The 14,645-nt window shown below is 44.2% G+C and overlaps 1 protein-coding gene across 1 annotated transcript in view; it reads right to left on the bottom strand.

The window, feature by feature from the left end:
- Positions 1–1,477, bottom strand: part of sema3ab (sema domain, immunoglobulin domain (Ig), short basic domain, secreted, (semaphorin) 3Ab) — a gene marked incomplete at both ends in the record, with an annotated part of 37,350 nt that extends 35,873 nt beyond the window's left edge. The window contains one exon of the mRNA XM_080737736.1: positions 1,360–1,477. Within this exon, the coding sequence (XP_080593862.1) occupies positions 1,360–1,477 (118 nt within the window). The remainder of the gene's footprint in view (positions 1–1,359) is intronic.
- Positions 1,478–14,645: the final 13,168 nt, after the last annotated feature.

The raw sequence follows: 14,645 nt of genomic DNA, 5'->3' as shown, positions 1-14,645 counted from the left end.
AAAGCCTAAAAGCCAAACAGAAATGTAATTATCAACGACAAAAACACAATTAAATCGTTAATCGCCAATTATTTGAGTGATAATTAATCTGTGCGTTCATGATGCGTTGTGAGCTCATAGAGAGACGGAAAGATTGTGAAACGTTTGCCCAAAATTGGGACGCCATGGGGTTAATCTGGTTAACATACATTGTTTTAAGAAATTGTTCAATTGAAATATCAAACATAATAATATTGGGGCGCATACTACAGACAACGTGTCGCAGGTTCAATTCCTGTCGCTCTTCACTGTGGACTATCACTAAAAGCAGAAAAGGCCTAAAATATATCTTAAATAATAAACATAAATATCAAACATATCAGTCATTTCCCCAAAAAAAGGCATGTATTAAATTCAGTCTGACCAGCGATAAAATGAAATGACCAGAGGAATATCAAAAGCAGGGGCATGGACCCCCCCAGCAAATCCATCCTATAGTCCAAAGTGCTCTGACAAGTGGGTACAGCAAATGGTCCTACTACCTCAAATGTTCATGTTTATCCTTCTTCTATTTTTCTTTTGCATTACAATAATCATTATTCTGGAAACAAAACTATTGTGGATCTGTCTGTTTTTTTTCCTTATACATTTTGTACAATACACATACAGTATCAAAACAACCAAATGCCTGTTGACTCAAACTGCATTACATCAGATAATGCAGCATTTTAAATGAACATGTATCACTCTCTTAAATACAGCTAAACATGGCTCCTGTCTGTGCTTAAAACTGTAGCCAAATAAGCACCTGACACAACATCTTCAGTCTTCACAGTAAACTATACATTGCAAAGAAAAAGGGTTAAATTAACTGTTAAATGACTGTGTTACTTTAATGCGATCCAAGAAAGATATGAGACAAAAGACAAAATATGAAAGAAAGAAAGAAAGAAAGAGAAAGAAAGAAAGAAAGAAAGAAAGAAAGAGGTGCCACCATCCATCGCTATATCGCTGCCCTACTCTTAGCTGAACCTGTTATAGATATGCCTGATGAAGTGTGGAGTTTGCTTTTCCACGGACGCACAGACCATACATGTGATAAGGCTGCCACACATTAAGAGGTGAAAATAATCAATTCCAGGGTTTCCAGGAATGTATATTGGAAAGGACACTCTGCCCTGCTTTAGGGGACAACCGTGATTTTGCAGTTTTCATAAGCGGCAAAGAAATAGTTGTGTCTTGATCTGTCTGCAAGTTCATCAATGCACTATACATGATTTATTCATGAGGCGGTTAAAACTATTTAGCACTAAGCATGATTAATTCACAACTTCGTCATTTGGAGACTGAGAGGTCAATCGAGGTGTCAAGGGGACTCACCTTTGTACGAGAGCTTTAGCCGGGGGACGTTGTTCTTGGTCTGCTGGGCACCGCTGCCCTCCATCTGGAGTAGGGCCACCCCACACAACAGCACAACGATGCCCCAAAGGGAGCCCATGATCCCGGGGCAAGAGCAAACAAGAGAGGTCCCTTAAAATCCACTTCTCCAGTGCGGTCCTCCAAATAGCTCGGACCAGGTGTGTCTTCCTCGCAGAAACCCCCCTCTGCTAATGGTCCAGTAATGCGGGGTGAATGCTTCTGTCCAGTCCCGTCCGGTCCGGTCCTCTGTGACTGTGGGTCCAGGGGGCTCCTGCCAAAATCACAGTCTTCCCCCAACAACACCAGGGGTCAAAAGCCACAGTTAGAGTCCAGCTCCAAGGAAGTGGAACCTGCAACAGGAGTGGAGGGAGGGGGGGGCACGGGTCAATGTCACTGCAAAGCAAGCCTCCGCAAAGTCAGAGCCAACGTAATGAAACCAAAGTGAGGGCTGAGACCAGAGCAGAGAGCTGTACCATGGTGACGCTCAGAAGCAGTCAGCACGTCTCTGTGTGGCTGTCATACTTGAGGTCTCTGTCCCAGTGCCTGTCAAGCATGCATGCACCTCTCTCTCTCCCACTGTCTCTCTGTCTCTCTCTCTGTCTCTCTCTCTTTCTAAACAACCATCTACGTTTTCTCTCAGCTCCTTTCTTTTAGTTGGGAAAACAGAAACAGGTCTAGTCTGTTTCTGCTGCTCATCCAGTCTGCTTGGTAAGCACAATCTCACACTGAGACTCTCTCTCTCTCTCTCTCTCTCTCTCTGTCTCTCTGTCACATACACACACACTCACACTCACTCACTCTCACACACACACTCCCTCTGCCTGTCTTGCTCCCTCTCTCTGTCTCCAATGCTGCTCCTAGACAAGTCTATAGCCCTGCCCCATTCAGCGCTACTCTGCCCCGTCCACACACCACAAGGCTCACTGAGCAACTGAGAACAGCTGAGGCAGAGCCAGGGAGAGAGAGAGAGAGAGAGAGAGAGAGAGAGAGAGAGAGAGAGAGAGAGAGAGAGAGAGAGAGAGAGAGAGAGAGATTAAAGATTAAAGAGATGGTGTAGGTGGAAGAGAGGGTGAGAGAGAGAGAGAGCAAGGAAAGTGAGAGAAGCAGTGAGAGCCAGAGTGGTTGGAGAGGGGGGAGGTCAGGGGCAAGGAGTAAGGTAATAATAAAGAGTTGGAGGAGGGAAAGGGAGAAATGTAAAAAAAAAAGAAAAATGGTTTGATTTATTGCTTGTTGTTTACAGAGAGCATAGCTAATAGCTTTTGTATTGTTCTATTTGCGTAACATAGTAAATAAAAGGTACAACTATTTATAACCGAAATGAAGCAAGTTAAAATGAATGAGATACAAGTTTAATATACAATACTTTGATTAATAAATCCCAATCCTGTTACATAAAGAACCCTAACCCTAACCCTCAAAAAAATATTTTTCCACATTTTAACAACAACAACATACAAAAAATACACACAAAAACAAAAACTATAAAAGACCAACACGAAAAACAACAAAAAACAAATGACAACTGTTCACATGACAATTCTGATTCCCCTGGTTCACTCCCTGCTACTTGACTCAGGCCCTTTCCTTGTTTCATGTGTCGTTCCCCTCCCCAGTCCCCACTGTCTCTGTTAAGCCCCTTTTCGACTGCAGCTTTATCACCACACCACACTACACCACACCACACCACACCGCACCACATACAAATATCTACATTTTCCATTACACAAAAGTACCCCTATAAGTAACCCTAAGAAACAAATGTACCCTTTTAACTGTGATTATAATACAATATAAATTTGTATTACAACTATCCCTAATTATAATATACTATAATGGATTATAACTGTGATTATAATACACTATAAAGTATTAATGTATTACTATGATAGTTATACTACACTATAATAGATTATAATAGTGGTTATAACACAATATGAAAAGTCAGTGAGTGATCAGTCATTATGAAGTGTTTGGCCCTGTTTGGCCTAGCTCAGACCTACTAGATTGGATACTTTGTAGTACCACGTTTAGTACCACTTTCACACCACTCTACCCAGGTCCTTGTAGTGGGAAAACCTGGCACAAGTAGACGGTGTGGTGTGGTGTTGGGCCAGTGTAAAAGGGGCTTTAGCATCCATTTGACCCATTTGTCCTCAAATTGTTCCTCCTGTAACCTCAAGTGATGAGTCAGTTTCTCCATAACAAACATTTCCACCACCAACTCCACCCATTGATCCCGTGTTGGAGGCTCCATATGACCCCATTTTCTTGTAATGACTTTTCCCCCCCGCTGCCAATAATATTTTCACCAAATACCTATCATCTTCATGTACGTTCCCTTCTGCCAAATTACCCAAGTATAGAACTTAACAATCCTAATGGTACCTCATATCCCAAAACTTCTTGAATTTGTTTATGCACAGTTTTCCAAAAATCCTCTATTTTATGGCACTTCCAAAATATATGTCCCACATTCACCTCCCCGCACTCTCTCCAACATCCCATCTGTTGGCTGATTTGTTTGCTCTTAATTTTTGTTGTTATAAAGAATCGTCTCAAAAATGTCCAAGAGAACTCACGCCATATCCGTGAGTTAGTGGGTGAATGCTGCAAGATTTTGTGCGTCTTTATTTGTACTCATGGCGGCCTTGCTGGTGGCTACTTTCCTTAAAGTCTGCTGCACGTGTTGTTGTTTACATTGTTTCATGTACGTATGTGCTCCTCCGTACATGGTATCAGCAGACCGCAGAATGCATTAGGTATAGTTTACTTTAACTTTACATGGCATGCGGTGTGACTGTCTCCTTCACAATGCCAAAACGCCACTGATGTAGACCACCTGAATCAGATGGATTAGCCCCGGGGTTTGCCTCACAGTGGAGCCACAGTGCTGCAGCTCATGACTTGTGATCCGTCTGGACAACCGGCAGATAAAGCCGTCGGGTGCGTCTGTCTGTTGCTGATGGTGCCACACAAATTTCCACACTTACCAGAGGACGCAGGGGTTTCTAGGAAGGGTGTCGTTGCATCAGTAGTTCTTGTAAAATAGGACTCAAAGTGGGTGGTAAACATGTTTCTGGTGTCTCCTTTTGAAAAGGAATTTGCAGCTCCTCCCCATAATTAGATCCCCTTCCCCATGCCCCTCTCCTCAACTGACTCTAACCTGCCCTCCACATACAGCAATGCCTGGATCCCGAGGCTACATAAAGCATGACAAAATATACTATCCTAAGGCTTAACCTATTTTCATATTTCCACTTTTACAATTCTTGACGAGCACATGCAGCAACATTTTGCAGTGCTAAGATAATTCGGTAATATTGTTTGATATTGGTTAATGTTAATAATGGTTGTTTGCGACCGTAAGTCACAGTTTACTGTCAGTAATGTCACAGCTGTCCGTGTCTGGACGTCTGGAAGTCCGTCCGGCCTGAAACTGTGGTTCCCCTGACACATCACTGTGACATCACAGGTGACATGTCAGATACTCAGAGCAGGGATCTTCAGAGTGACAGTATATGGGCATAAGGTGACATCACAGTGATGTCAGATACTCAGAGCAGGGAGCTCCATATATGGGCATAAAAGGAATTCTGTTAGGGATCTCCATATATGGGCATAAAAGGAATTTTATCCAAGAGACGGGAATCTCCATATATGGGCATAAAAGGGATTGTATGTATGATGTGGGCATAAAATGGATTGTATCCCAGAGACAGGGATCTCCATATATGGGCATAAAAGGGATTGTATGTATGATGTCAGATGTCATAGACGCCATAGGACTTCATAAATGGATAACTGGTCCGATATACATCACTGGCCAGATGGCCAAGACATGGCGCGACCTCGCAACAGGGCGAGGACACTTGTCACCCTTAGGCGTCTTACTGGTATTGGTCATTTGTAAGATAGGTGATGTACACTTACTTGTCTTGCTTATTTATGTTAACTTGGTGTCAGAAAATACCAGATCTTTAAGCTCAGTTATATACAGTAGATTGGTTATTCTTTATGCACGAGTTAAGGTGTGACAAAATGTTCCATTTTGGTATAATAAGAAGTGACTAAGTTGGAACCCCTGCTACCTCTTACCCCAGTGTAAACTCTCTTGAAGAATAGCACACATTTCTATAAAGACAGGATTTAACTAGTTCTAAATGACCATCTCAATGACCACTTAACTGCTCCTTAGTAGGGGAGCTGGGACCCCTAGTTTGGGCGTGTAATCATAGGCAAAGAATTCCCAATTCAAGCGGCGAACAAGCATAAAGATGTGTTGATTGACTGGTTATGGACTAATCCATCATAGGCCAAGTGGGAGTTCCTCGTCTATTCTCTTAAATCACGCCCAAATGAGATGTCAATCCCGCTCTCAACAGTAGGCCCTCAGCGAGCCGTTTCCTTCTTGGTAGTGAATGATAATGACTTTCGCGAGGATGGTGCGTTTAAGGCCTCTAACTGGCCATATCCAGCTGGATAAAGAGCCATCAGACAGTGGGAGGAGAGCTGAACTAATCCCGGCAGCGAGCGGATGGGGCCTCATGGTTATGCTAATCGCAGCTGGCGCTCTGAAGGTTCCAGGGCAGAACCACCGGGGGACCCATGGGGCGACCATGGGGACACAAGTGTCACGTCTTCCCAAACAGGCTGGAATAGGGGGCTAGAACAGACTGGCCCTTTTCTCTTACTACGTGGGACCAGCAGTTGTTGCTGCACCAGTTCATTATTCAGAGGATCGTGTAACCCAATCTGCTACTGCTGAGGCCAGACAGAACTATTGTTTAGAGAGAATTAAAACACTTTTGACCTGGCATTCCTATTTTGGGCACGTAATTATTCACTTCATAAATTGAATGGCAAATCGAGTGGCAAAGTGAGTCTAACGTCATTTAATGCAATCAGATACGACTTTTCTGTTTTGATGTATGGGCTGTCAAGGCCAGAAAGCAGTTTTTTTGCCACTCAGTAGGCGTTCCCGCATAACTGCCGGGTATGATGATGATGTCACATGCAGACCCCTCTTGCCAACATTTTTCCAAAACCTTCAGAATATTTCAAAAATTGCAAAAACCTACAAGCTCTTGTAGTCAGATGTGCTATTTCTGGTATATATGAGTATATAATGCTACATGTAGGGCTTAACTGGTTAAGATTGAACAATCCCACACTTTTGTCATCCTCGCCCCTCGAGCGCTATCACCTGCAATGTGATTGCGTGGATGTGAAGTTTTTAATCTCTCCCCGCTGAACAGTCTATGAAACTCGTGTCAGCGATTTCTCTACTAAACGTCTCTGCAAAATGTCACCGTCGTAAACAACCCTTGCGCGTTAGCGGGGCTGTCATTAATGTATTCCTCTTGGCTTCTAATCAAAGAGAGAGAGAGAGGGTGGTGAGAAAGTCCCAGTCCTTGACATAGGGGGAGGTATTCAGGGCTCCCAGCTCAAGAGTTCTCCACTCCTCTTCCTTTGAAACATCTCAATGCACATCTTATCCTAACTCGTCCATTCTTCTCTCCCTCGCTTGTGTCCTCCATCTCCGGATCGCCATCGTTTGCTCTGGTTTAACCATGCTCTACATCAGTGGTTCTCAACCTTTTCAGGCTGCGACCCGCAAAATAATCATATTTTAACCGGGGACCTGACGAGCACTAAGAGTTGAGACATTACATTTTGTATAACACGGTCCTATTGTGGAAATAGCAAATCTACATGCTCACAACGCCTCGCAACACGAGGCGTTGTGAGCATGTAGATCTGCTATTTTCAAAATGACCGCCTCTAATATTTGACTGTCGGCCAATGTTTAATTTGTCATTTTAGAGGTATTAAAAAGTCCTTAAATTGTCACTTTAGAAATGTGCAGATGCCAGATACCCTCCATACACTTGAACTTCATGTTGGTTTGTTTACTGTTGAGTGAGAAAAACAATGTTGCACATTGAGTTAATCATCCGGGGTCCCCCCAAAATAATTTAGGGACCCCCACTGGGGGTCCCGACCCACAGGTTGAGAACAACTGCTCTACATTACCCCCCCCCCCCCCGCACTCGCCAAACTTTCCGGGTTTTATCGCAGCTTGGACCTCTTGAATAAAAGCATTCTATTTTCATTGTGATCTGGGCTCTTGATTTCGACTCTGTAGCTTTACAGCCTTGTAAAAGCTCGAAATATTATCCTCCCATCGCACTCTCTACGCCTTTCAGCACCGCCGCGGTTCAAAAATACACTGAATAACATTAGTCCAATAAAAAGGGGGACATGTCCTTGAGTACGTGTGGGTTTGTGCAGCAGAGCCCAAAGGGAGTTGTCTTGTTTCAAGGAGACTGCCCAAATTCTGAAGCAGCCAAAAACTCAGCCTGAAACTCTATTCACAGACCTGGAGGAGCTCTCTGACCATCTCAGGGTTCTTCAGCTGAAACGTGAGTTACAGCGACCTGAGCCAGCAGTTTGCGAGGAACCGTGGCATGTTTGTCGTGTTGTGTCGTGTGTGTGTGTGTGCGTGCAGGGGCGTCACACCAAATTCTGGGCCCTGGGTACAAGGATTCACTGCGGGCCCCCCATGAATGTTAACTATTGAAAAATAGCAGATATACAAGCTCACAGCGCGGCACCGAGTGCCGCGCTGCGAGCTTGTAGATCTGCTATTTTTGAAAAATCGTGAAAATGTGTGCAAGAAACCTATGTCAAGGACCCCCAAGATGATATTTATTTGGCCACGGACCCCGATCTCAAAATATTTAGTTCCAGGGACCCCCAGAAGCAAAATTTGAGTTAGACATGTTCGCTTAAAAAATACATATATTCAAAGATTTTCACACAACTTTTCAAAAATAGCAGATCTACAAGCTCGCAGCGCGGCACTCGGTGCCGCGCTGTGAGCTTGTATATCTGCTATTTTTCAATAGATAAAGTTATTAGGGCCCCTCCACCTTGGGCCCCAGTAACTCAGTCCCACTTTCCTACCCCTTGTGATGCCCCTGTGTGTGTGTGTGTGTGTGTGTGTGTGTGTGTGTGTGTGTGTGTGTGTGTGTGTGTGTGTGTGTGTGTGTGTGTGTGTGTGTGTGTGTGTGTGTGTGTGTGTGTGTGTGTGGGTGGGTGGGGTTTGTTGAGCTGGGATGCTGGTCAAGGAGGTCTGTTGATACCCATTGAGGTTCCCGAGTCCCCCTCAGTCTTCACTCGGTCCTCTTCAAACAATGCCGCCACCTACCCTGCTGCCCACATGAAGACCCCCGACTCTCACTGATCTCTCCACTTATCTCTTCACAAGCTTGAAGCTATTTCTCTCAATCCCCCCCCCCCCCCTTCAAGGGCGTTACAAAGGGGGGAAAAGTGGGACTGAGTTACTAGGGCCCAAGGAGGAGGGGCCTTCATTATTTTATGCTTTAACAATTGAAAAATAGCAGATATACCGTAGTGCCCCGCTGCGAGTGCCCCGCTGCGAGTGCCCCGCTGCGAGCTTGTAGATCTGCTATTTTTGAAAAGTCGTGAAAAAGTGAGCAAATCTTTGAATATATGTATTTTTTAAGCGGACATTTGTAACTCAAATTCTGCTTCTGGGGGGGTCCCTGGAACTAAATATTTTGAGGTGGGGGTCCGTGGCCAAATACATATCATTTTGGGGGTCCTTGACCTGAAAAAGTTTGAGCACCACTGACATAGAAACATGGGTCTTAAAAAAAAAGAAACATAGGATTTTAAATATTCAAAGACTTTTCACGATTTTTCAAAAATAGCAGATCTACAAGCACCGAGTGCCGCGCTGTGAGCTTGCATATCTGCTATTTTTCAATAGTTAAAGCACAAAACAATGCGTGATCATGCGTAATTCCCAGTCTAAATGGGTTAAACCCCCTTCTCCTATGAAGAACATTCATGGGGGGGCCCCGCAAGTGAATCCTTGTACCCAGGGCCCAGAATTTGGTGCGACATCCATGCCCCCCTTGCCCCCTCTGACCACCTCGGCCCATCCACAGCCCTCACTGTGTCATAATGATGTACCATCGCTCTCCCCCTCTCCCTCCATCACTCCCCTCCCCTCCCCTCCAATGCAGGGACGTGCAGAGAATGTTAGAGACTGAGGCAGGGGCTGAAATATCTAAAAGGGCCTTTTGGTGAAAATATTTTCAGTACTTGATACCACACTAAGCTAAGGATAGCACGACACGTTGTGGGCTTGGAGGTCGGCTATTTTCAGTACTTGATACCACACTAAGCTAAGCATAAAAAAGGCAACGTGGCGTACAGCATGGAGTTCTACACAGAGAGGGCAATTCTTTCAACATAAGATGCTGCATTCAAGTTCAGGAGAGTTTGGAAAAGGCAATTCTTTTGAATGCCACCCACAGGTACGGCATGGAAAGAGGGCATTCGCATTTCGTTCACCATTGTAAAAAACTGCATTCGTGGTCTTGAGAGGGCACTTTTTAGAGACGGGGTAAAAGGGCAGGGGCTCAAGCCCCCTTTCATGTCTATTGTGTGCACGTGCCTGCTCCAATGCCTCATGTCTCTCTCCCTTCCTTTCTCTCTCTGACCTCCACCTACTCTCCCGTGGATCTCCACAGGCTCGGGAACATAATCCCCTAAATGAGAGGATTTGGCTCAGCGAAATGAACCACATGTCTTAAGACAAGCAAATTAACCACGTTTGCCGCCTACCTACCCTTCACAATTGCAGTCTGCATAGTTCACCCCCCCCGATCCATCCATCCATCCACCCACCCAGCTGTAGTCAAGAAAGACAACACGGTACCATCCTGGACTCTTTCATTTTTACACTCAACCAAAGAAATTAAACACTGGCCAAACTGTCAAATATTAGAGGCAGAAATTGTGAAAATAGCCGATCTACATGCTCACAACGCCTCGCAACATAGAACCGTGTTATACAAAATTTAACTCTTAGTGCTCGTCAGGGTGGGGGGGGGGGGGGTCGCCAGTTAAAATAATTATTATTTTGGGGGTTGTGGCCTGAAAAGGTTGAGAACCACTAATATAGCGTACGTCATTTATGACGAGTAGTTAAAATAGGCAATCTACAAGATCACAACAAGATAACGTAGTGTAGATCCACCATTATAGACATGTTTGAATATTCTTTTTTAAATATTAATATATTTTCAAATGCCCACAATAGGGATGCCAGGGATAAATTGGTTACATTAACACAGTTCAATTTGACTTTGTACCTTTGCACCAGGCAGCGAGTGACCATAACAGAGGGACAGACAGTATGTGAGAAAATAAAGAATATCTACCTTTAACACTTCGCCAGCCGAAATAGAATGGCTTGTTGGTAGATTAGCCGTGACATTTCTATTATTATATTATGATCTGAACAGCATTCATTTTACAAGATCCAGCGCAATATCATGTATTCTCCATCCTCCCACCCCCTTCACGATTCCCTGTTGAAATCTCACCACGATCAGCAGTGAAATTCCTCAATCTGCATTGGCATAGAGTGGAGGTTTTGGCCGAGGCATCTTCTCCCCGTGCGTTTCGCGTGCGCGATCCGTTCACGTAAATGTGGGCGCAAATAATCCAAGTATGACTCTACAGTCAATGTGAACATTTTCGCTAGCTTGGCCCCTAGCACTCCAGCTATGCTAACGCTAACGTCTAAACCATAAATGGATGGGAGCTGGGAAGCTATAGCAGGGAAAGGACCTGACGTCACTTCCGCTTCATGTCAGAGGAGCCATGCGCTATCGATGGACGAGCGGTGACTAGGGAAGGTTAGACGATAGACGATTTTTGGATAACAATCATTTATTTCGTTTTAAATGACCCAGTATGGTAAATTACGGCCCGGCTGAGACTCCTTGCTCAGATGTCCGGTATAAAACGGTTTTAATATGGGCATCTCCATACGGCTGTCAAAGTGCTTTTATCAAACAGATCAAGGGGAATATCACTTTCGGAGTATATGCCTGAGTGATTGGTCAAGGCAGCGTTCAGGTTTCTATGTGTGTTGGTCATTGCTGAGCAGAATGGGTTACCATTAGAGAAATCAAATCGGTATGACGTCTCATTCTCCTGTCCAAGAGATGTCACGGAGGCGTGGTCTGTCTGCCCCACTGCCACGGGTATTGGATTGCTGCCTATATATGACAGGACAGATGCATTGGCATCCTGGTTGCAATGGGAATGGTGTGCACACTTTTCCCGCTCACTCTCTGTAGGCCGCCCACACGCACAAACGCACGCACACACTCACGCACTCACTCACACGTGCACTTGTACGCAAAAGAGCGCAATTTCAACCTACACTTGAACACAAAACAGCACGCAGACACACACGTATATTTAAAACGTTGTTACACACACGCGCGTGAACGTGGATACATGCACGCATGCACGCACACACACACACACACACAAGCACGCACATGCGAGCGCAGACACACACACACATACACACACACACACACACACACACACACACACACACACACACACACACACACACACGATGATGGAAGCCAGCTGTGGGAGCCGTCAGGGCTTTGTGTGGAGGGCGAGGGCTCTGTCTTTCATCACCTAGCAGAGCTACTGACAACAGTACAATACCTGACTGACTGGCTTCCCCCTGGCCTTAACCACGTCTCGGAATGGAAGAAGGATTTGAGGAAACAGTGTCAAAACCTGATCACTTCTGTGAGTGACCACTGCTACTTGCACCGTTAGCCATGGTAAAGTATACTGCCATACAAAGGCAGAGTGCAGTAACTACGTACAAGAGGTTAGTTAGTCCAAAAAATGTGATTAAAAGTGTTACAGCTGATCAGCCAAATGAGATAAAGGCATATACGTAAGTGATATTACACTGATTGTATATCTGTTCTTGAGCTAATTGTTCATCCCCCAATATCATGAAGGCTAATTTGTCCTTTGGGCGACACAAATAAGTCGTGTGTCCGAAAACGTAGTTACTGCACTCTGCCTTTGTAGGGCAGTATACTCGACTGCATACTCAAGTATAGCGGTTTCAAAAACTGTTGGGTGACAAGTTTTCCTCCAATCAGGATAGAGAAGGGCCTTCCTCCAATCATGGTCGAGTGGGGGCGGTTCTTACACGCACCAAGGCTTGCCCCTACTTGATCATGATTGGAGGAAGGCCCCCGTCTGTCACCTACATGAAAACTGAAACTGAAACTTAAGTGAAATCGCTTATTCATAATATATTTAACTTTTAATCATCTATACATTTGGGTCCCAAGAGTTCCTTCCTAGTCACAAGTACAATATGTGTGGGCTCGCCTGAAAGGCGAGAACACTATTGTCTTTATTATTTATAGAGTTCCGTCGCGCGTGTTCCGTCGCAGACAGTACAAAGGCAGGGACCTTAGCCAATGAGGCGCAATTGAGGTGTGGAAAATCTGTGAGTGGTGTTTGCTGGAGTATTGGTTGAGCTTCACATGACAGTTAGCACGCTGCAGAATATAGTCACGAGCGAGCCCACACTGTTTCGGAGGAACAGTATCTCTATTTCTATTTGAAATGTAGCGGTGTGAAAGTCATGAGCTTAAAAAAAAAAAAAAGTACCAAATAGTACAGTGCTCAAGTAAATGTACTTAGTTACTGTTCACCAGAGCCGTTAGCTAATAGGAAAACAGACGTATAACTGAACAGTTCCATACTCTGTGTACCCTGTCAACAAAAGAAACCATGGAACAATTCCTCTTTGGCTGCTCTGGGAGGGGAGCTCAGACAGAATATGGGCATAAATAGACAGAAGATGACAGTATTCATATACCCGAATGAACCGCTCATGGTCGGTGATTTACTCTCTCTTAATGAAAAATGGATGAAAAACACAGTGAGGAAACCTCAGCGCTATGAATAAATTACTGGGAACAGTGTAGCGTCTTTGACATCAAGGCAGCCACACCCTTATGGTCGCAACCGGAGTGTACAGAACACACACAGAACACATCCGCTCGCACACACACGCACTGTCGCACATATGCATGCACACACGAACACACACCCAGTGATTCATGCATACTGTATACACCAAAATCTTAAGGCCAATGATAAGACCAAATTCCATAATGTTCTCTTTGATGTCCAACTGTTTCAACTCTATTGTGTACATGACAACATAATTCATCCCACTGCAGCAGTTCATTTTAGCAGCTGGCATTTACAGTTAGATTTACCACTGGCAGCAGCAGCAGAGCTACAGTATGCTGGACATGCTCTCCTATATGGATTTATCGTCCACCATCGATGAGCCAGTTGCTGAACTCTGGCTCTGCCAATGGCATGCCAACGGTGTTGATAGATATGAATTATGATACATAATTGTATGATTTGTGTATGAGGCTCATATGACCATATACTGTTATATTCTATGAACTACTGTCTGAACTTGCAGTATAGGAGACCATGTTTTGGTTGTACTATACGTTCAGGCTAGTGGATTACAGGTCATGGTGACTGTGGTTGCCCTGACTACGAGATCATATTTTGGTTATACTGTATCTATGTCTTCTTGTTATGATATGGGGACCAATCAATGAGCCCCACAATCTTACTGTCATATACTATTATTCCTTATATACTGTATGTTAACTTCCATCTTGAAAGAGAGAATTAGCAGGCTGCCACTGGGATGGTATGCTCACTGTTTGTCTTCCTTGTCTGCTCTCTCCAAAATACAACAATCTAAAATATAGTCCTTTGGCTTGTATCTGTCTTATTTTGGTTATGGATTTATCCATATCCATATTTATTTAACTTAATAATTTATTTAACAGGTGTATAATAGGTCAGTTATTCTCAATCTCAACCCTTTAGAGCAGGGGTCTTCAATGATGAAGCAGGGACCCCCTATATTGTATGAATGTGTGATGCAGATTTTCATAGATTTCACAGATAGATTCAAAGACTTGCTTGACAGCACTGTCATCAATCTATGACAGTATGAGTTGTATTTGTGTTTTTAGTTAACTTGACCTTTCACTCTGTACTTGGTCTGCTCTTTTTTACCTTTACACCAAACCTAGTTGCCAAATATAGCCGATCTAAGCTCTGAGAGCTTGTAGATCTGCTATTTTTGGCTAAAGTTCTCCTCAGAATAGGGATGCGAGGGTTCAAGTTGTCAATTTAAAAGAATGATCCTATCACAAAGATTAGACGGCCCCCCTGTAGTAACTCTGAGGACCCCCTAGGGGTCCCGGACCCCCTGTTGAAGACCCCTGCTTTAGAGATACAGAGATTTTAATATCACTGGGAAACCT

This window comes from Nannobrachium achirus (assembly GCF_963921795.1).
Source record: "Nannobrachium achirus genome assembly, chromosome: 11".
Taxonomy (NCBI): Eukaryota; Metazoa; Chordata; class Actinopteri; order Myctophiformes; family Myctophidae; genus Nannobrachium; species Nannobrachium achirus.
The sequence above is the reverse complement of the archived record's forward strand: the minus strand, read 5'-3'. Positions and strand labels throughout refer to the sequence as shown.